Source organism: Theropithecus gelada, chromosome 12 (genome assembly GCF_003255815.1).
Source record: "Theropithecus gelada isolate Dixy chromosome 12, Tgel_1.0, whole genome shotgun sequence".
In the NCBI taxonomy this organism is placed as follows: domain Eukaryota; kingdom Metazoa; phylum Chordata; class Mammalia; order Primates; family Cercopithecidae; genus Theropithecus; species Theropithecus gelada.
This window is the reverse complement of record NC_037680.1, coordinates 48,877,555-48,899,900: the sequence shown is the minus strand read 5'-3', so window position 1 is coordinate 48,899,900 and position 22,346 is coordinate 48,877,555. Positions and strand designations below refer to the sequence as shown.

General features: G+C 41.0%; 1 protein-coding gene across 4 annotated transcripts in view; it reads right to left on the bottom strand.

The window, feature by feature from the left end:
- The window catches only part of ITGA6 (integrin subunit alpha 6), an 80,352-nt gene that overhangs the window by 5,967 nt on the left and 52,039 nt on the right, over window positions 1–22,346 (bottom strand). For all 4 annotated transcript variants that reach the window (XM_025404207.1, XM_025404205.1, XM_025404208.1 and 1 more), the window contains 15 exons: window positions 20,800–20,898; window positions 20,490–20,551; window positions 15,642–15,802; window positions 15,323–15,466; window positions 13,458–13,573; window positions 13,138–13,327; window positions 12,963–13,046; window positions 12,786–12,865; window positions 12,555–12,632; window positions 12,365–12,467; window positions 10,950–11,123; window positions 9,184–9,282; window positions 8,975–9,085; window positions 8,779–8,877; window positions 2,256–2,381 (listed from right to left, as the gene is read on the bottom strand). In XM_025404207.1, the coding sequence (XP_025259992.1) occupies window positions 2,256–2,381; window positions 8,779–8,877; window positions 8,975–9,085; window positions 9,184–9,282; window positions 10,950–11,123; window positions 12,365–12,467; window positions 12,555–12,632; window positions 12,786–12,865; window positions 12,963–13,046; window positions 13,138–13,327; window positions 13,458–13,573; window positions 15,323–15,466; window positions 15,642–15,802; window positions 20,490–20,551; window positions 20,800–20,898 (1,726 nt within the window). The remainder of the gene's footprint in view (window positions 1–2,255; window positions 2,382–8,778; window positions 8,878–8,974; window positions 9,086–9,183; window positions 9,283–10,949; window positions 11,124–12,364; window positions 12,468–12,554; window positions 12,633–12,785; window positions 12,866–12,962; window positions 13,047–13,137; window positions 13,328–13,457; window positions 13,574–15,322; window positions 15,467–15,641; window positions 15,803–20,489; window positions 20,552–20,799; window positions 20,899–22,346) is intronic.

Sequence of the window (22,346 nt, the reverse complement as noted above, 5' to 3'; positions counted from 1 at the left end):
TGAGCCACTGTGCCCAGTTGGCAACATTCTTAATATCCTTGGTCATGAGCATCTTTGTTAGCAAAATGAAGGTGATTAGACCAGCCCAAGGGACCTTTATTTTTTTTTCTGCAAACAAAATCCTGTACAGAATCCTGATATTTAAAATGGATACAATCTGAACTACTGTGGTTGAAGTAGGGATCTCCATCTGTCTAAGTTTAGCTTTGCCCTCTACATGGATATACAAAATCCAATTTAAGGGCCATTGAACTGTAGTTCTGACCCTAAAATCCTATGACTTTAACATACTAAATAATTCAGTTGAATAGAAGTATAAAGTAATAAAAATGCTTCTCATGTGGGGTTGTATAAGTTGTCTGTATTTTAGAGTCCCCTTGACAGCCTGGATACTTCAGAGCTTCAAAAAACAAAAACAAAATAAAAACTCCCAAAATAATGAAATCATCTAATCTAATCAATTTATTTAACAGACGAGGCAAAACAGAGGCCCCAGGGAGATGGAATGATTTGACCAAGATCATATACAGCTTAGGTTTCTTAACTTTAAATCCACTGCTGTCTCACCCTCATTAAAGGCTGCCAATGCTCTGAAAAAGACCATCCTATGACCTCTTCCAGAAAACACAATATCATCCTCAAATATCAAACCCCAACTTCAGCTTTTAATATCAACATAATTTTCAAGGCCAGGTGCAATGGCTCACATCTGTAATTACAACAATTTGGAAGGCCAAGGCAGGAGGATTGCTTGAGCCCAGGAGTTGAAGACCAGCCTGGGCAACACAGCAAGGCCTTATCTTTACAAAAAAAATTTTAAAACTTGCTAGATGTGGTGGCATGTAGTCCCAGCTACTCAGGAGGCCGAGGTGGGAGGAATGCTTGAGCCCAGGAGGTCAAGGCTGCAGTGAGCCATGATCATGCCACTGCAATCCAGCCTGGGTGACAGAGTGAGACCCTGCCTCAAAGAAAATTTTTTCTTTAAGGCATCTCCTTGAAAAAAATTTTTATATTGACTGGCTATGTTTGCCAGAGGAACCTACTGCCCAAGGTAAACATTAGAGGTAAAACTGGCTGAAACTCCCTACCAGGAGGAGTTTTGTCATGAGCAGATACCAAGCTTCAATCCCATGTCTAGAAGACATCAGAAAATTATCTCAAATTGGCAAAAGTCAGTCGGAAAAAAAAAGCGAACATAGATGCTCAATATTTGCAAGACTATTTTGAACCCTTATGTATTATATTTTTGGATCCAGCGAAAAGAAAAGGATAGTTTGATCCTAGGGGGTTGCTGGTTCATACAGAACCCTCCAGACCAGACATGTTTGAGAATCCAAAATTTTTGTCCTTTAAAAAGAGTAATGCACTGCATACCTAATGCTGCTATAATCAAAATGTTAATATTCCTGCAGTGAAATTAATCATAAAGGATAAAGACTTCGAAGTAGCCTCTCTTTACATCATGTCAGGTTTTATTGCCAAATAAAAGTCATTATACACCTCAAGGTTTCAGAGCTTTTTGGAATTGCAGATAAGGGACTGTAAGCCTCTATCACTCACTGGGAATAATCTAAAATTTTTAAGTTGTAATCTTTGGGCATTAAGAGTTTGTATCCATCTCATATGCAGTTTTTCATAATGTAGATTCTTCACTGGTAGAATCAGGGGAAGATATTACATTTTATTTACAGTCAAAGGGCCAAATTCTAATGAGGAAAATCATATCAAACCTAGACCTTCCTTATGTTTGATACATGCTATAATGACCCCCCTTGAGATAGAGTTATTCATTCATGTCATACTTTTCTACTCCAAATCTAGCTGTAAGCATAACCAACTCCAATGGCTGCTATGAACATTCTTCACAGAAACTGAAATTAGCAGGGATACAGATTCAGATTATTACGACACCCTAACAATTTGGCTTAGATCCAGGCTTCAATCTTAGGTGAAGAAAATGCTGAAGTAATAAAATCTAAATTTGTTATTTGCTAAACATGCTAAATTATGTGTGAGAGACACCAACATTCATTTAAGAAACATTATGTACAAATAATAACTTTAAATACAAAATAATCGGTAAATATACAGGTGTTCATGGAAAAATTTTCCTCAAATTTGCTATGTCAAAAGAGTTTCATAATGTTAGAAAAAAGGAAGCAATGAAAAAGAAAACATACTACCAGTGCTGATTCCCATTTGTTCAAACATGAAATAAAGTTTGTTATGAAATTCAAATGCCAGATATGACTTACCTTCCATAGTATAAACACTAATAAAGCAAGCATCAAAATCCCAGCGAGAATAGCCACTAGGATGATCCACCAAGGTACTCCTGAATACTGAGCTACAGTCTTTGAGGGAAACACAGTCACACGAACCTATAGGGCAGAAAAGAAAGCAGCATTACTACACACAGCGGCAAGAGTTCACACCAGGAGTTTATGGTTCTAATTCTGCTTTTGAATTATATTTTGGACAATGCAGCCTGTGAATGGATGAGATGACTTTCTGATGCAAGATCCTTTCTCTTAACAAAATATTGCTTCAAGAGACATTGCTTGAAGATCTTTCCCCAGAATCTTGAAAATGCTGGGTTGTATTCTGACAAAGTGGTTACTTTTTGTTAATTTATCTTTAAAAAACATTATTTTGTTATCAAAACAACTGTATAATGAACCCTTATGTATTCATCATCCTGTTGCAGCAATTATCAATACACAGCCAGTCTGTGTATCTATCTAAAGAAATTCCTCTCAAACAGATACCCAATTAAACAGATCTAACAGCCAATCTGTTCCATCTATCTAACCTAGTATCTTCTTGAGAAGAATAATACCTGTGTTTTTTTTTTTTTTTTGAGACAGGGTCTCACTCTCACTCTGTTGCCTAGGTTGGAGTGCAAGTGGTGTGACCATAGGTCACTGCAGCCTCAACCTCCCAGGCTCAAGTGATCCTCCCACCTTAGCCTCCCAAGTAGCTGGGACTACAGGCGCATGCCACCATGCACAGCTAATTTTTTTTTAAATGTTTTGTTGAGACAAGGTCTCGCTGTTTTGCTCAGGTTGGTCACAAAGTGCTGGCTTCAAGTGATTCCTGCTTTGACCTCCCAAAGTGCGGGGATCATAAGTATAAGCCACCTCACCTGGCCTATACTTTCTTTTAATTAATTTTCAGCAATGGAAAGAAAAGGGCCAGTTTAGGCACAAGTAGCCAACATTTCCTCATTCAAACTTGAAAGATGTTGTGAAATACAAGAGTAGGGATGGGGCTGCATGACTGATGGACACCATTTTACCTTTTTCTTAGGATATCACACTAAAGACCTTCATAAACAGTAACATTTCCTGAAATGGCTTGGTGCCATCTTCTATAAAAAGGTATATGAACAAACTAGACCCTGGACCCACTCAGAGGCAGCTTAGCGCTTAAGTTGCTGCTGCTGCTGAGAAGCTTAAACTCTAAACATAGGATAGTTTGCAAATACCAATTAAATAGAAATAGTGTTTACTCAGAAACCTAAAAAGCTGCTTCTGGCAATTCCAACAACTCAGTAACATGGGTGTAGAATGCAAATGAACTTTTGTGATACCAGGAACTATTTTTCCAAGCATGCTAAAGACCTGGTGATTACTGTGAACATGATTTTGTAAACGACACTGATTAGAGATCTACTGGTTTGAAATTTCTGATATTTCTGAATTAACAGAATGTAAAATAAAGGGAAACAAAACTCAGGGGGAGCATTTTAACTTCTGAGGAGCATTTTCAGTCAAATATTCTATGTCCGTATTGAACCCTGGATGCTACTATGTCTACACTGTGCTTTGATACTTCTATGCAGTGGTGTTCTTCTTTAAAAAATCTCTCATCAAAGTACTTCCCTTTCCACTTCTAGGAAACAGTTTCTCAACCTCACCTGACTTACAGAAAATACTTAAAAGCAGTAAAACTGCTTTTCTTTAAACATTCAATAGACAGCAACCACATCTTGAGATCTAGCCAATTATACTGACGGTAACAGGCAGGCATAACACACCTTTATCAGCCACCATGTTTCCTGTTATGCTCTAAGTGAGGTTTTCTACAAGCTCTGAGCCCCAAGGTGGCCTCGTGGCTCACTTCCCCTCTGCTTCCCTCGCCTGACAGAGAAGGGGTTACTGGGTTCAGCCCAGGGACATCCACAAAGAAGGGAAGAAGAAACAGCAACAGACCAGTGAAGCAATAGAATAGTTATGTGGTTGGTAAGCTGACTACAATGAAATAAACCAAATAGATGATTTCAATTAGCCTAAACTGTATCTTGTTTAACTTTGTTGCCCTATTATCTAACACAAGGAAGGCATACAGTGTGTCCTTAGGGCAAGGTGGTCATGTGAAAGGGCCATCCTCATTTGTAAGAATAAGTTCCAGGAAATCTGGAAGTGGAGAGTGGAAACTGGTCTTCAGCAAGGGCAATCAGCTTTATTATAATGACACTGTGCACAAGTGTCTTTAAAACAGCTGACATAGGGGATCCAACATGGTTGGGATCCAACATTGTAACAAATGAGCAAAGTACTTTTTGATTTTGCAGCCTGAAGTGGCAGGGTGGATGGGAATCCAGCTGAAGCTCTAAGCCCCAGGCCTGGCACCATTCACAGCAGAACTTCCACATGTTGTTAAACAACTCACTGGGCATCAAAGACTGAGGACCAAAGTCAGGGACTGGGTTGGGTACATATTTAAAGGGCAGATGTGCTCTGTGGTTCTGGAGGGTGAGAGGCCATTCAGGAAGATTTTATTGGTTGGTTGTTTGCTTAAACTGTCAACTGAAGGTTTTTTTGTTTTTTGTTTTTGTTTTTGGTATGACAGTCATTCTCCAGCTGGGATTGAGAACAAGGGGCAGCTGGCCATAGAGCCAGGTGACCAAAGATGGGAGACAGGGCAGGCTGTGATTCCTAGAGCTCCAAGCCCTGTTCTGTCTTGTCACACCAACTGTTACTGATGAATAGGTGAGTAGAAACTACTGTAGAACTTTACAACTCCAAAAAGAATTTCTTACCTTTGGTTTCATTACAATGTAGTTATTTCCATGGGGATGACACACACCTGTGAAGCTCATCCACCATGTGCCCATAAGGGGAAGAGAGATATAAGCTCTGTTGATGCATTAAATTTGATTACCAGTGGGCAGGCTTAGACCACATTAGCTTGTCAACTGCCAAAATACCTTCTCTAAATTACTCTGTAATGTACCACCCACTATTCTCACTGAACTTCAGTACAGGAAGTCACCCAATGAAAACAAAAGATAGTTTTGTATCTTTTACAAAACTATCTATTAAGGACATCATTCACTCTTGGTGTTTCTCATATAAGAAGCCATCTTATAAAAGGATCCATATCTTAAGTTCTCTGAATTTAGAGCCAAAAGGGAAAATCTTATTCTCCTGAAGAATTACACACTTTTTATGGTCATTTAAAAAATATATTTGACAGCTTAGATACTCTCTACTTGCTTCTTTAGGGATAAATGGGGACATATAAATACAACCAATAAACAATCCACCTCAACTTCCTTGGCTAATTTGACAATGTTTTCCTGGTTATGTCTCCTAAGCATGACATTCTTAACAATTGACACTGTATCTTACCCAACTTGGCGTCTCTAGCATTTAGCACAGGGAAGGCATACATGTGCCTTTCATAGGTGTTTATTAACAAGATGGATTTAATTTAATTGATGCTAAAATATAGCATGGCTTACCTGGCTCAATTATGTGACTTCTGCTCTCCCTGACTTCATTATAATAGTATCCTAATTTAAAAGTGTTTTTTATTGTTTGTGTTGAGACAGGGTCTCACTCTGTTGTCCTGGCTGGAGTGTAGTGGCGCAATCTTGGCTCACTGCAGCCTCGACTTCCTGAGCTGAGGTGATCCTCTTACCTCAACCTTCCAAGTAGCTGGGAATACAGGCATGTGCCACCCCACCTGGCTAATTTTTGTATTTTTTTTGTAGAGATGGGGTTTTGCTATGTTACCCAGGCTGGTCTCCAACTCCTGGGCCCAAGCAATCCGCCTGCCTTGGGCTCCCAAAGTTTAACTGTGTTTTATTAAAAGGTAAACACAAAACTCTTGAAATTGGTTGGGTTTTAAAGAAACATTTTTTTTTTTTTTTTTTTTTTGCTTTCTTAAGCCAAATTAAGCTCAGATCTTCAAGCCCAGAAAAACTACAGCTTAAACTACTAAAGAAATGTGCAGATATGACATCTGAGCTATTGTATTTCAGAAAACAGAAAAGGTATCAGAAGACTAGAAGTTAAGAAAATGTCTCAATTTTCAAAAGACATGGGTTCTAGATATGAGACCAGTAACCCATTCACAAATCTACCAATTTGTGAAGACATCAATTCCCATTGGGAGGCATGAGTTCTCCAAGCTCTAAGAACATAAAATGCCCAAGATAACCTCATTTTCATTTGTGACCCAGTCATTAGACTGGATACCGAGGCCCCCAGTTCCATCATCTTCCAGAAGAGAGCACTTGAAGAGGAGACATCAGACCCAAGGTCTGGTCTCAGCTCTACTTGCTGGTAGAGTGACCCTGAGGGGGAGATATCTTTCCCTAGATTCAGTTTTCTTATCTAAATTTGAGATTTGGGGACCAAGTGTCACAAAGTCAAAGAACAGAAGCCCTGAAGTCAGACAATTATGGGTTTCAATCAAGGGTCTCAAATTATATCCCCTCTCTGAGTCTGCTTCCTTATTTGTAAAATGAGTACAATGTCTACCCTTGGCATTCTTCTGAAGTTTAAATGATAGAGTATAAAGTATCTAGTAAGTTGTAGACATTTTATTAAGGCTTCATTAATGTTAGTCCCGTCCCTTCCCTCTGAAGTGTTCTCTGTCTAGCTCTGAAATCTCAGTGGTTTTCAGAGTTGCTGATTTACAGTTATAGAAAGCTATACCTGCTGCCTTTATAGATGCAGAGAAAAGATCCTTAGGGAAGGTGTGGTTTATCTGAAAGTCCCTTATGATGCCTGTTGATATGTCCTGGAGAGACCGGGGCAGTGCTGGTTGATACCATTTATCCCAGCAGCTTTCCCAGTACAGCATTTTTCTCAGGCACATGTATCCTGAGGCTGGGTGCAGTGGCTCACACCTATGATCCTAGCATTTTGGGAGGCTGAGGCAGTCGGATTGCTTGAGCCCAGGAGTTAAAGACCAGCCCGGGCAACATGGTGAGACTCTGGCTATATAAAAAACTGTGGTGGCATGCCTGTGGTCCCAGCTACTCAGGAGGTGAGACAGGAAGATTGCTTGAACCCAGGCATTCAAGTCTGCAGTGAGCCGTGTTTGTGCCACTGCACTCCAGCCTGGGTAACAGAGAGCAAGACTCCATCTCAAAAAAATAAATAACAAAAATGTATTGTTTGGATAATAAATTATAAGGACCACTATATTTCAGAAAACAGAATGATTAGGGAGGCTCCCTGAATTTTCAGCTAGTTAAATGACTGAAGCCAGAACATTTCCGTAAGTAGACTGGCAGATTAAGAGCGGTAATTCACAGTATTTCTTTCTCTAGTCTCTTTTGCAAAATATTCCCATTCACGATTCCCACCATGACATGCAGTCATTCTGCCTCGAGATCTTTATACAAGTCCCTGTGGGTTCTAGACTCCCACAGGGAACCCCTCACTATTGGTTCACTGCAAGGTTCTACAACTAGTCCTGTTCAACATATTTGTCATTACCTGGATGAAGAGAGAGAATATGCTTCTCAGTTTTTAAAACTTTCAGGGATAGAAAGTTGAGAAAGCAAATGATGAAGCAAGATGCAAAGTTACTTTGCAAACTGAAACAATGGACCGAAAGCAAATCACATAAAATGTAAGGATACACTTAAAGGCATACATTTAGATTTTTACAAATAGCTCAAGGACAGGATACTGGAAACACAGCTTGACAACAAATTCTGATGAAAACACCTGGAAGTTTCGGTAGAACACTAACACAAAAATAGCAGCTGCTGGAAATTCAAACATGCTGCTCAGCAATGGTTTGAAAAACCAAATTCTAGGTAGGTCTGACAGAAGTGTGGTGCCGAGATGCTGAGAGGTAAAGGCCCCAGGGTAAGTGGGACAAGCAGACCCCACCTTAGCTGCTCTGTCCACGTGGGAGTCACACTGCCCAGGAAGGGAGAGGCCAGGAGCTGGTTGGGCTGTGCCCAATGTGACGCACAACTCAAGAGCTGGGTGTGTAAGCTCTGAGAAGAATAAGAAACATCCAAGGAGGCATGATCATTTCCTTCAATTATTTGAGAGGCTGCTCCATGGTCAAGAGACAGAACTTATTTTAGACTTGTTTGAGGGGCATAACCAGGGACTTACTTCACAAGGTTCAGCTTAAGATTCAGCTATGAAGAGATCTTTTCTAATAATTACAGCTGGCCATGGCATGGGCCATCACGGGGGCATTACACCAATGGCTGCAGCATTGGAGATGGTAGAAGATACAGGTTTCTAGAGGGCTGTGAGGTATACCCTTCTTTCAATTAAGCCAATAGTTCTCAAACCTCCCATGGGCACTGCTGAACTGGATGACCCTAGGATTTACTTCTTTTTTTCAATGATTCTATTAAAATACAGCTTGTAGTGCCAGTACCTCAAGACACTATTTTCTCCATAATGGGGCTATGAGGGAAATGAGCACCAAAGCACTTCAGGACATGAGTGTGGGGTATCAGGAAGAGAGACCTGTTCTGAACCTGAATGAAGCTGGGGAACCTCTCACCTGAGTGCCTGCATTTGGCAGCTTGATATTTTCGGCAGCAGCAGTCACATCAATGAAGGCTCGCACGAGAATGTCCAAGTAGTTCAGTTTGGAATATTCCTGTTTGGAGACGGTTAGTGAATGCATTAGGGAAGTGAGAAGTGTCCTAGGCAGAGGCAAATTAATTCCATGGGACATCCTCACGCCAAGGTCATACCTCTAGAAATGTGCTGTTCCATAACCTCGAGCGCAAAATAAGAGACGCCTTGCTGTCCAGCCCTCGCAGCGGGCATCTGATGTTCACACAGTTCACATTCACGCTACAGTTCTAGAGAGAAAAGGAAGAATGGTCCTCAAAAGGCATTGTTCTGAAGAAGTCCTTCCCCTCATCCTCTCAAATATTCACAGCTCTTGAAAAATACTTACAAGAGTCTGGTATTTTCTTTCAGCAAATAAAGAAAATTTTCTGCTATCATCTATCTGTTTTTCAGTAATTTCCCGTTTCTTTCTCGAGTTGTGAGACTCCTAAAAAAAATTATATCCAAAGTAGTTCCAATGTACATAATTCTTTGTCGCTACCATACAAGCCTCTTGAGCATACCCTCCTGAACAGTACCAGATTCACACACTCAACAATATTTGCCTCTCTCCTGCCAAAGGCACAGAAATAAGTGTAAAACCAGCAAGTATTATCACTCTAAATTCAAGTTTATTGATTTACTCATAGGACTAAGTAATGCATTCCCACTCTGACCTAAAAACTCAGAGAAAAAGAAATATGCTTTCTTTGTTTCTCTGTATCCTCACCAAACTGTGGGCATACTGAGATCAGAGATCAAATATTCCTGTATCGCTAGCCTCCAGCTCTGTTTCTAAAACATGGTGGTCAGCACATCTTGAAGGAATAAGTGACACTCAAGAACAGAGAAAGAAGGAAAAACACCCATTATATAGCTCATTCAGAGCAGAGCAATGAAAACTAAGCCATACAAGAACTTTTAAAATTGCATTTTCCTTATAGCAAAGATTAGTTTTTTGTTTCTTTTTTTTTTGAGACAGAGTCTCGCTCTGCCGCCCAGGCTGGAGTGCAGTGGCCAGATCTCAGCTCACTGCAAGCTCCGCCTCCCGGGTTCACGCCATTCTCCTGCCTCAGCCTCTCAAGTAGCTGGGACTACAGGCGCCCACCACCTCGCCCGGCTAGTTTTTTGTATTTTTCAGTAGAGACGGGGTTTCACCGTGTTAGCCAGGATGGTCTTGATCTCCTGACCTCGTGATCCACCCATCTCGGCCTCCCAAAGTGCTGGGATTACAGGCTTGAGCCACTGCGCCCGGCACAAAGATTAGTAATAATGGATTATCTTGATTTTTAACATTAATGAGTAGAAGATCATGCTAAGCCATCAACTCTGATCACTGATCATACCCAGTCACCTTAGAATTTAAAATAAAAGAAATAAACACACAAACCTTCATCGAACTGGAACAGAAATGACAGGCCAGTTATCTAAGCATGGAGCAGTATAGAGAGGGGTTAAGAGTACAGGCTTTGACATCAGGCAGAGCAGGGTTTGCATGTGGAATCTGTTTCTTAACACCTGAGTGGCTGAGAGAGTTACTTGCTCTCTGAATCTTAATGTCCTCATCTATAAAATGGTGGGGATAATGACACTCCCTCATAGGCCCATCCAGAGAATGAAATGAGAAAATGCAAACGAAATGCTTAGCATAGTTCCTGAGACACAATAAGTACACAGTAAATAATTACTATTTTAAAACTAAGCATAAAAAGCTTTCAAGGTTACTTGCTAAGATGCCATTATCTCTTCCAATGAGTCTGGTTCTACTTGGAGTGAACACTGGCTGGCCCCTAGGTAATAGCAGCTACTATTACCCAGGAGCATCCCCCAGTTCTCCTTATTATGTAACATACTGCGTCATGACGAGACGTCAGAAAATGCCATTTGCCTCACCAAACACTGAATGACTCTGCCTTATGTACTATAATGGTCACTAACCAGCAAAAATGCCTCAGCCTGCCTCAGTTACTCAACTAGAAAGAGAAATTGTGACAACCAAAGAAAAAACCCACCTGCCAGAATGCTAGTTTCCTAAGGACAGTAATGATTTTCCCCCAAAAAGTGAGTTTCTCTAATTTGCATTTATGGAGACATTAGATAAATCTACCAACATACCTTGAGGTTCAGGAAGTTTATCTCCTTTTGTGGCTCACAAGTTATCTTTTCCAATCCTTTGGATTCTACTTTCACCAAATAAAGCAACCATTTGCCATTGCTAATTTCTTTTGGCCACTGAATGTTCAAGGTTGCTGTGCCGAGGTTTTTAAGAGGTTTACCTAAGTTAATTACCTGTTAGAAAATAATACATATTATCTCAGTCTAATCTTCTCAATGTAAATTTAAGTAGCAGCTCCTATTACCAAGGGAAAGAAGCTAAAATATCTAGCATAATCCTTAAAGCACAGGCTCCAAAACTGGACTATAGATAGGGCATTCAAAATAAAGACTTGTACCTAAAGATTTTTATAAATAAAAACAAAAAGGTCAAAGGACAAACGATAGCTAACTCATTCTAGGAACAACTGCTGTATGCAACAGAATCAGCAGATATACCATGTTCTCAACATATGCCCAGGGAAAATCATGTGTGGATTTGTGAACTGCCCTGTAACCACCCGGCTTGGCCAATGACAAGGCCTGGGCCAAGGCAGTGTACCAACAACCTGCTTCTGGAAAACCCCATCCACTGCAAAAATGAAGCTGCCTCTGTCCCAGAGGAGATTCTGCAAAACCATCAGGACAGCCACAAATCTGAGAGTCCAAGCTGGGAACAGAGCGACGTCCTGCGGCAGAAGCCAAACACAGGCGGTAAGAGCCCTCTTAGTGTGGAGACTGTTCCAGAATTCAAAGACTTCTTTTCCAACTGCACTGCATAGAGATCATAACCACCACCACCACCTGCCCCAGCTGTGTCTATAATGCTAAGAGACACACAGAGGAGAATTCAGCCTCTTCATTCTGCTGGAGTCAGAGGTGGGCCCATGCTTGCCATTTGAGGCTTTCACCACAATGGTCACTATGCCTTCAGGAATGTGATTTCAGCCACACAGACCTAAACCCATGTGTGAGTTACGAGCAGACTCCGTACCATATGTTTAAGTTTATTCAACAGGACAAACAGTCACTGATTGCCTACTTTGAAATGGTTCAGAGCCAGTCACTGCCTTTCCTACAGGCATACACCAAATCTACATTCACCACAAAACTGGGCTTGTGAAAGGCAGGCATAACATTCATATTCTTTCAAACACAAGCAGTAGGAAAGATGACCTTATAAAGGAGGAAGGAATAAATCATAACGCATTCTAAACCGAACTGGATTCTGAACAGTGACAGTTGTTCTCCATCCCGGAACATGACATTTTCACAAAAGCCAGTATGTTCTTTAAAAGCTGTCAAACTAATTTTTAACTGATGATTTATTTATAATGCTTATTAGTATTGCTGATTTATTAAAATGACATACTCAAGACCATACCTAGTACAGATCAGCTTTTGGTATAATGAAAAGACCAACTGCTCCAACTTACCCTGAATTCATACTCTATTAAACTTCCCACTTCATCTTCAGATTTCATAGCTTGCTCGCCAACAACTGTACCTCCAAAATACACCTGGGAAGGTTTAGCAACTCTGTCAAATTAAAAAACACTAGTTTTAGTGAGGATTGTAAATGGTTCTTTCAAACATTGATTTGTTATGCTAAACACAAACACTTACCCCGAGACCGATAAAAGCAGTTCAATAACCACTTTTGCTTTAGCTGTAATTGGAGCCAAATTATCTTGATTGCTTGTTCTGAAAATGAAAAGGAAACAATAGGGTTGTATTTTACCAGTCAGTTTTCTCACTACAATTAGACTTCTTTTAGGAGGTAGATCAGGGCCAATTCATTGACTGCCCATGTTTTCATGAAATAATTCTGAATGGAGAGGTTGATGTAACTCTTACGTTTCTAACTTCAGATTAATATCCAGATCTGGGGTGTCAAAGGTGACTTCAGTTGTACTTAAAACCAAATAAAAAGTAACCTATAAAAACAGAAATAGCTGTTAACACAGGCCATGCGTACTGACACTGCAATGGTATTTAAAACAGTAAAATATAGTACATGAAGGCATCACCTACACTTGAATTTCTTTTAAAAGGATTTCCAAGCTCACAGTCAGCTTGCGAGCCATTCTGGTTGGCAACACAACTCAACTGTTTCTCCTGTAAAAGAAACACGCACTAGGTCACAATCCACCCATTTGCCGCACAGTGTTGGCTTTTTCCCTCTCAGCTGGTCTCTAACAATACTTACAGGGAAAGCCCTCAGTTCTCTATATGCAGAATATGTCAAAGTGTCTGGAAACGTTGCAATCAGTTTAGCCTCATGGGCGTCATCGCCATCTTTTGTGGGATTCCTTGGGTTGGAAGGGCTGTTTGTCACTGTTATTTCTAAAGCAATATCCTTCTGATCTTTTAGAACTAGTTCTGGTACACCTTTTTGACTATTAAGAAAAAAAAATAACAAAAAGAACAAAAAGGCAAAGTCCTCAATACGTTTCCAGTAAACTTTCTTAACACAAAGCTATCGTGAAGCCAGAATCATTTTTGCTAGTGCTACAGAGCAATTCTTACATTGGTAAATAAGAAAATTTGTCTTGACTTCCTTCTCGGGTGCAAAATTTGTATTCTAGTTTAAGGTTGCTGTTACATACATTGTCGTCTCCACATCCCTCTTTTAAGAAGTGCACCTGTAGGAAAACGAAACTATTGTCAATTTACACCATTCAGGACTTAGGAAGGCATCGATGTAGGTGACTGGCTATTCCACACAGTTCATTTCCCTGTGTGACAATCACCATTGCAGAATTCAAGCTTTAAATGTACTCTGTCACACATCGAATTCCCATTCTGTCCTTTAGTAAAATTGTGTTTGAAGAACACTTTGACCAGGGCATGGTGGCAGTGTGATACAGAAGAGTGTCACTCAGCAGCCACAAAGATTTGGGTTTGAAACCCAGCTGTACCCGTTACTTAGCTAGCAAGTCACTTAACCTTTCAGAGTCCAAGTTTCATCATAGGTCACGTGCAGATACCACCATTCTAACTTTATAGGGCTATTGTAAGAAGTATCAATAATAATGATCATGCCAACTATTATAATACTCGATTTACATATCTTAACTCATTTAATCCTCACGACAGGCCTCTAGAAAGATACTATTATTATGATTCCCATTGTAGAGATGAGGAAACAGCTTAAGGTCAGGTAAGCAAACGGCATGCCAGTACCATGCTAATGGGTGCTTGATAATCATACTGATAAATAGGAAAATCATCTCTAGCTATGGAGCTGGGAATGTACACAAGAAATATTAACATGATAATAACAAAAGCACATAAAGATATACAGAAATATAAGGAACTATATTTGGTGACAAAAATGACTGACAATGTGCAGATGTAAGCATCAGCTCCTGAGCCTGAGACAATGAGGACTCACTTCTGCAAAGCTGCCTCAGTAAGGCACCAGTACCAGGAGCCCCAGAGTGGACAGACGCTCATCATCAATTACATTTTTTTTTTTTTTTTGAGATGGAGTCTCACTCTTTTTGCCCAGGCTGGAGTGCAGTGGAGACATCTCGGCTCACTGCAACCTCCACCTCCCGGGTTTAAGTGATTCTCCTGCCTCAGCCTCCTGAGTAGCTGTGATTACAGGCATGCGCCATCATACCCGCTAACTTTTGTGTTTTTAGTAGAGATGGTGTTTCACCATGTTGGCCAGGCTGGTCTCAAACTCCTGACCTCAAGTGACCTGCCCGCCTTGGCCTCCCAAAGTTCTGGGATTACAGGCATGAGCCACCACACCTGGCCATCATCAATTAGATTTTGAAAGCAAGAACATAATGCCAAATCAAGCTGTCATAGCTCCCCGGGCTAACCTTGCATCTTAACCATCCTAAACCCCTAGCAAACAGACCCCACCTCATATGAAGTATCCAGCAGACCATCTAATATACATTTTTCTTCCAAAGATGACTTAGGCTATATTAGGCACTAAATGACTACTGTATGCTAATAATACTTTTTTGCTTTGCTGAATTTTGCTATTCCTTGATTTTAATGTTCTGACTAGCAATATATTTGCTTTCTGTATTTCAGTGTTCTCAATTGTAAAACACAATGTATTTTTCTTTCTATGTACAGCTAACGGAGAAACAGTGTGAGAATGTAAGCTCTACCATTTATAGTCTCGATAAGTTATAATGGCCAAAAATGAAGAAGGAAAATACATTCTGGCCCCAAATCGTATTTCATGTTTTATATGTTTATTGCTAATTTGGGAAACAAGTCTTCTCTAACTTTGCATACATTAAAAACATATTAACACAAAAGAACGGCCTTTAAAGCAAATCACTAGTTCTATTCCCTTCAAAGACATTTGATTTAGCACCATAAATGGCAAAAACTTTGGCAAAATGAGAGTCAGAGAGACTTACATCAGTATGAGCTGTCTTGGGTTCATCTGAATTCAGAATTGGAAGAACTTCTGGAAGTGAATTAACTCGCCTACGAGAGCTTGGTTCTTGGATCTCCACTGAAGCAGTTATGGGAATGGGACGCAGTTTATCTCTGATGTTATCCTGAAAAGCATGCAGTCACAGTTAAGTGGGGGTATAAATCCTATCGGGGAATTCCAAAACAATGATTTTGTATTGATTGAGAGGTTGCTAGAATAAATTTCAGAAATCTGTATATCACCATATAACCTTTTTCTGTCCTCTTCATAAAACAGATGTGACCGTCCACAGCCCTCACCTGTAGCCAGAGGGTTTCCTCCATGCACACTTTCTGTTTCTGCCTTTTCAGAGTTAGTTCTTGAGTATATTTGGGCTCAGAACCTTGGTTTCGAAACTGAACTCTTGAAGATAGCCCAGATTTTCTTCTTTCTTTTTCAGCTTCGAGTGTGCCCACAATTGCTAGATAAAATTAAAATCATATTAATGTAAGTGCATTCATGCACAATCCAGCCACAAGCATATTGAACTCCTTTTAAGATTTTAATTTCTCATAGAAAACATTGCCATTGTTTCTCTTCAAATTTCCTGGTAATATGCATTCACACAACTGTGATGGTTCAAATCAAGCTGTCTTTTCCTTCCTTTTGCTGTTAACAATGTTTCAAAGTTAAATTTTCATTGTGCCACCTGGGGGAGCTCAAGAATAAGTTAAAACCTTTCAGCAGTTATTAAGAATCAGTTTCTGGCTGAAGCTCATGAACCCACAGAATACTAACGATAAGTAGAAAAACCCAACACTCCCCCTGAGGACCTAAACTGATTTTCTCCCTTTAAACAGTCACTGCTTATTCAAGTGGCCTCGTGCCTTTGCTATTTGGAAAAGGTCTCTCTAGAACAGCAGCATCTCCTGAGGGCCTGTGAGGATGCAGAACCTCAAGCCCAGTTACACCTACAGAACCAGAATCTGTGTTATTAATAACAGCATCACCAGATGATTGTTATACATATTGAAGTTTTAAGAAGCACTGATAAAGGATAGTCGTCTAAAAAGAGGAATAATATATTTTAGAGACGGAGAAGTCTTTCAACAGTAGGATGAGACCTTTACCTTAAAAAATAAAAGAGGCCGGGCGCAGTGAATTATACCTGTCATCCCAGCACTCTGGGAGGCCAAGGTGGGTGGATCACCCGAAATCAGAAGTTTGAGACCAGCCTGACCAACATGGTGAAACCCTGTCTCTACTAAAAATACAAAAATTAGCTGGGCGTGTTGGCACAGGCCTGTAATCCAGCTACTCGGGAGGCTGAGGAAGGAGAATTGCTTGAACCCAGGAGGCAGAGGTTACAGTGAGCCAAATTCATGCCATTGCACTCCGGTCTGGGCAACAAGAGTGAAACTTTCTCAAAATAATAATAATAATAAAGATAAAAAAGAATTAAGAGGTAAATTATATATTTTTGAGTGGATAGAGGGCCTATCAGCATAATATAGCTCCTACAACTAAACTGCCTACCCTGCACTGGGCTAGAAGGCACAGCCTGTTCTTGATAACCTACACTAATGGAACCTGTAGGGAAGCCAGGATGTGGACGATCAGAATCTCATTTTTTGACTTCAGAACACATTCTTTGTTGGTTCATTAGATGTGGCTGCTAACTGTGTTTTTCATGGGCCAATACTTAAATTACTTACATTCATTAAGCACTCACTAACCATCAAAAGGGAAAGCAAACCAAAGTGTGTGGAGGGCTGGAGAAGGCAACCTCCAGGACAAAAATCTGCTATAGAAAACACAGAAAATTAATAACTCACATTCTAATATTCACTTTAGAGTTGGAAGAGACCTTTTCTGGGGAGGCTTGGGGTCATACTGAGAGGGAGAGGGAGAGGCAGCACCAGCTTCTAAGTCTCTATCACAAACACAAAAGGTGATTGCTTTCCACAGGGTCTTAGATGCCCAGGTCTCACTTGCCTCTTGGCCACTGCAGGAGTCACTCCTTCCCTCAGCCAGCTGTCTTTCCCTTCTTTCCCCTTCCACCTCCCAGCAGGGTTGGCCTGCTTGGCTAAGCCCTCCCCCTTCCCCTTCAAATCTCAGCTTGGACCTCATCTCCTCCAGGAAGCCTGTCCTGGCCTCTCCTCGCGATCCTAGAGTATTCCATCTCTCCAGTCTCTACACCTAGACCCACTACGCTGTGATTTCCTGATTCTCTCCCACAGTGGGCAAAGCTGAGGACAAGGACAAGGACCCCATCAGTCTTATTCCCCACCACAGTCCCCAGCAACTAGCACAACACCTGATAGACATATACAGAACAAATGAACAGAAGTGGAAGAAATGGGTTCCCCACTTGCACACTCATGCACACACACACGATGTGACATTCTTATGCTGAATGTGGGCAATTCAGACCAAAATTCAGAAACACTGACGGAGTGTTTCAATAGTAATTTTTGTGTCCATCTGGAGAATTCTTAAATGTCACAGCTGCCAAATGGAATGCTCCCCCTTTTTAGGCCCTCTGCAGCCTTGACATCATCCATTTGTAAGTGACCTGCTAGCTTCACAATGAACCAGATAAAGGCTCACACGCTGAGTGCCCCTCACAGCAAAAGTATGGGAGGTGTGGGTGCAGGAAAACCGCTTATCTGCCAAATTCACTCTAACCTTCCCTAACCCTCCAGACAGTCCACATCATCTTAAAATCTTTGCAGGCCACCTTTGCTGACCCCTTGAGGGGCAAGCCAAGTAGAACACTCATTACGGCTCAATTATAGATATCTATATGTATGGAACACCGCATCTGAGGACTGCTGAGTTAAAGCAGCCTGGTCAAACAATAAGCTCACATTCTTGGATACTGGGAGAAGATTTTAGATGTATTAACTTATGTAGCTTTGTAGAAGTTCTGTCTTAGTTCATTTAGAATTTACTGTTGACGTAAAAGCAATGAAAGCAAATGTTCTTTGAATGTCTTCAAAGGAAAGTTTCACCCATAATAGGCCATCCATAAACACTTGGTTAATGGAGTAGCTACATAACGTAAAAGTAATACACATGGCATCAAGTGTTGCGCTACAGCTAGAAGAAAGTCTGTATTTTATACAGGTCATTAATTTGGGGGAAGACAAGGAGTGCTCTAATGAGATTTCACATCTACAGTCAAAATGAGAGTGGTTTGAAAAAATGGCCATCAGAATAGAATAAAAATGTTTCCCCTTTTTCTCTGGCTGCCTAGTCAAAGAATCACTGTTTTCTTCTGGTCTCTCTAATTCATTTCAAACACTGGCAAAGGGCTTGTTATCCAAGTGGGGTAGTATAAGGTATGGCATTTGGGTAAAAATAACACAAATGATACTGAAAGGATGATAGATCCTGAAGAGTCACGGAACACATTTTCTTGTCATTAAAAGTCACACAAAGAATTGCTTTCTACACTCGACAAAATGCCGGCTGCGTCAAAAAGCAAAGCAAAAAGGCCACAGCTCCCCCTGTGCACAAAGTCATAATCCGTCCACTCTAAGAATGCTTCGTGCAAGGTCTGCAGGTCCCGTGGAGAGACCACACAGCAGGAGACGACCCCACAGACGGGGAGACGGAGAAACCACCTGCAGACAGCTGGAAATCTGGAAAGATGAAGGCTAAGTGAGCTTATGACAGTAAGAATCGGGTGAACGGGGACTTAAAAAAAAATTAAAGATAGTACATTTATTTAAACTGTTCCTTTTCTTAATTCATTGAACTTTATCACAGGTCAGTATCTTCATTCTGTTGCCTTAGTAGATACATTCATTAGTGTTACATAAAACTTCATATAAAATTAAAGAAGAATTAGAGTACAGCTAAGAACAGAGCTGTGACGTGTGAGAGGATTCACCATCGCAAACCCTAGTCCTTATGTGGCTATTTTTTTCCTGTTTCAAGCAACAACTTTAAGGTTATTTTAATTACATTACATTCTGGAATATTATAAGGGACACCTTTTTAAAGAAAGAAAACAGTACTACTTTAGATAACAGAAAGAACACTTCAGAGGACTCATTACCTCATAGTATCGTAAAGGCTAACAACCATATCAAAGGACAGAATGACCTTGGTCTTCACAAAGTGTCCCTTGGTGGCAGATACAGTACACCAGTATCCCAAACTGCCAGGAGCATGGCCAGACCTGGGATAAGAATTTCCTCATACTTTTCACTTTCCTCTTTGGAGAAAAGATTTTCTTGGAATTCCTATGCCCCTGGCCTTGACTCTGGAGCCAGGGGTCAGGTGACTCACAGCTGAAGAAGTGTGGCTGCTATTAAAACATGCCAGAGGAGAGCTTACTACGGCCACTATTGTTAAAGAGCATCATTAACGGTGTCAAAATTCTTGTCAAAAATCCTGTCTTGCCCCATAAATATGTACACCTACTATGTACCCACAAAAATTAATTTTAAAAATCTTATTTTGAATTACAAAGAAAGGAAGCAGAACAGTATCTAATAAATGACAAACTGCTTTTCATGTCTTCTCAGTTCATCTCCAGCACAACTGTATGCCCTAATGACTATTAGGTATTGTTCTGAACGGATGAGAAAACAAACTCAAATGTTAAGGGACTTGCCCTGTGCTGTAGGGCCAGTCAGCATCAAAGCTGAGACCAGGCCTCTGACCTCTCAGGGCTGGCCTGCAAATTCCCCAGGGGCCTGCTCTTGAGACACAAGGCGGGTGTTCTGGGAGGGAGAGGCGTGGGGAACAGAAGGCAGCCTGGCAGCGAGCCTGTGCCGTGCTCTGGCTCATGCCGTTGCCCTTTCACAACCACCAGCCACCACCCACCACCTCACAACCACAAAATCAATTTTCCACACTGCTTTTCAAAGACAAACGGAGGAAACGGTTGTGGTGGCAAATAAGTACTTTTCCAAGCCATTCTGTCCTAAACCATCTGCTCTGGAAAACTCAAGCGGCGACCAAGTGGAGTTTTTTCCTCCCTCACTGTGCTGTGCCCTCCTGATTACAAGGGAGACAAAATATACACTTAATTCTTTACACAAGAATTGACAGACCCATGTTGGCCACTACAGTTTTATTTTTCTGTGATTTATGCAGAACCTTCAACCTGGCAGACAGAAAATACACATATTTTAAAGGTACTAGGTACTTACATATTGAAGGATTATAACCAGCGGGTTTAGCAGTATATTCAAAACAGGCTTTAACCTGGAGGCTGAATAAAATCAAACACATATTTCTTAAAAGATCCATTATTGCAATGGAAAAAACCCAACATGTTCCCTAGCTCTCCAATCCCCCCACTGCCCACTGATGATCAACATGTTATAGAAACACTTGACAGACCCTCTTCCCTTTGCCCAGCTCTCCCGATCTTCCCTGGGGCTCTTCAGGACAACAGAGTCATCATGAAGTGGAGGTGGGAAACTGAGGGGGATCCCACCAAGACAGAGAGACGCTCACCATATCCCGCTAGGCGCCCCACACACTGTTTTCTGGCGGAGGTCAATTCTATTAGGAGTTACTGTGATGGTTTTCTGAATATTAATCACAGGCCGGGATCTGAAGACCAAAGGAGTGAAAAACAAGCTCAGCCTCTTGTTACCTTAAATGTGAGACTAATTCACATACTAGATGGCATCCTTAGCTGCCCAGCACAGCTTAAAGACACAGGAAAAAAATACACGTGACGCTTTCCCCCATTGCTGAAGAAAATAACTGTTAATAGATATAAATATATATAATGCACAGCCTCATTATACAATATTTGTTTTAAAACATACACACTTAGGAGTACATGTGCAACATGTAGGAGTTTGAGTTTTAAATACTTTGTCTCCATTCCTACCCAAACACCCAAGTAGCCTTGTATGTTCTTCCAGACACATGTCAGTTTCTGTTAAAATTATCTAAAATTAAATACTAAAATATATGTATAATTTCAACTAAATGGGAACTTAATTGCCATTGTTCTGTATGTGGCTTTTTCTCATTCATTTCAGAGGTCTTGTCCTATATATACACATAGATCTAGTTCATTGTTTTTCACACCTGATGGCATTACACCGTATCAGTGTAACATTATTTAACCAGTACCTAATTGGTAGACATTCATGTTGTTGAGCTTTCTGCTTTCACAAACATCATCTATGCACACACTTGAGTTTATCTGTGGGACAAATTCCCAGCAGCAGAATTTCAGAGTCAAAGAATATGTGCATTTTAAATTACGAGTAGTCTTGCCAACATACCCTCTGGAAGAATTACACCAATATACACCTAATACCTGAGATGCTCATGATCAGCGTGTCTACAAAACATGAATTAATACAGGCAGTCCTGAACTTGAGCGTCTCCATCGTACAAACACTTGCCCTTCTCTTCAGCCTCCCTCGGAGTCTCCCACCCACAACCTTCAGTCTTTGCCTTCCTATTGCCAGGATTGACAACTTTTCTACCCACATGGTATCTCTGCAAGCAAAAACTTGAACTTTTAAACCTCTTCCCACCTCTGTGCTGCCTACTGCAGCCCCGCAAACACTTGAGAAGCTGGGATCCAATTCCACGCCCTACTACGGTTCATGTCTGAAAATACCTTTTCGTATGTTTTGGCTGCCCTGCTCCCAGCAGCCACAGGGGTCTCCAGGGGTCTATGGCCCAACTGCTGCCACAGGCACAAGAAATGCAGGTATGCAGTGGGTTGAGGGGTATTAGTGGGTGGGGAGGCCCACCTCCATTGCTCGCCACCAGAACTCAGAATGGGCCTGGGGTTTCATTACCACGTGGATTCAGTTAGGCTGACTCTGGTGGGCTTGTGGTAAACCCAGCCATTCTGGAGAACAGTGTTTCTATAAGAAAATGCATTCCAAATCCCAAACAACTAGCTCAAACTTCTGGAAACAATCTGTTGGTAGGCTAGAGAGAGCACAAGTCCATTCATGGTGAAGGTGGGGGCCAATAAAGGGTCAAATACTGCCCACATTCCCTGTTTTTCTATTTTCCTTTATTGT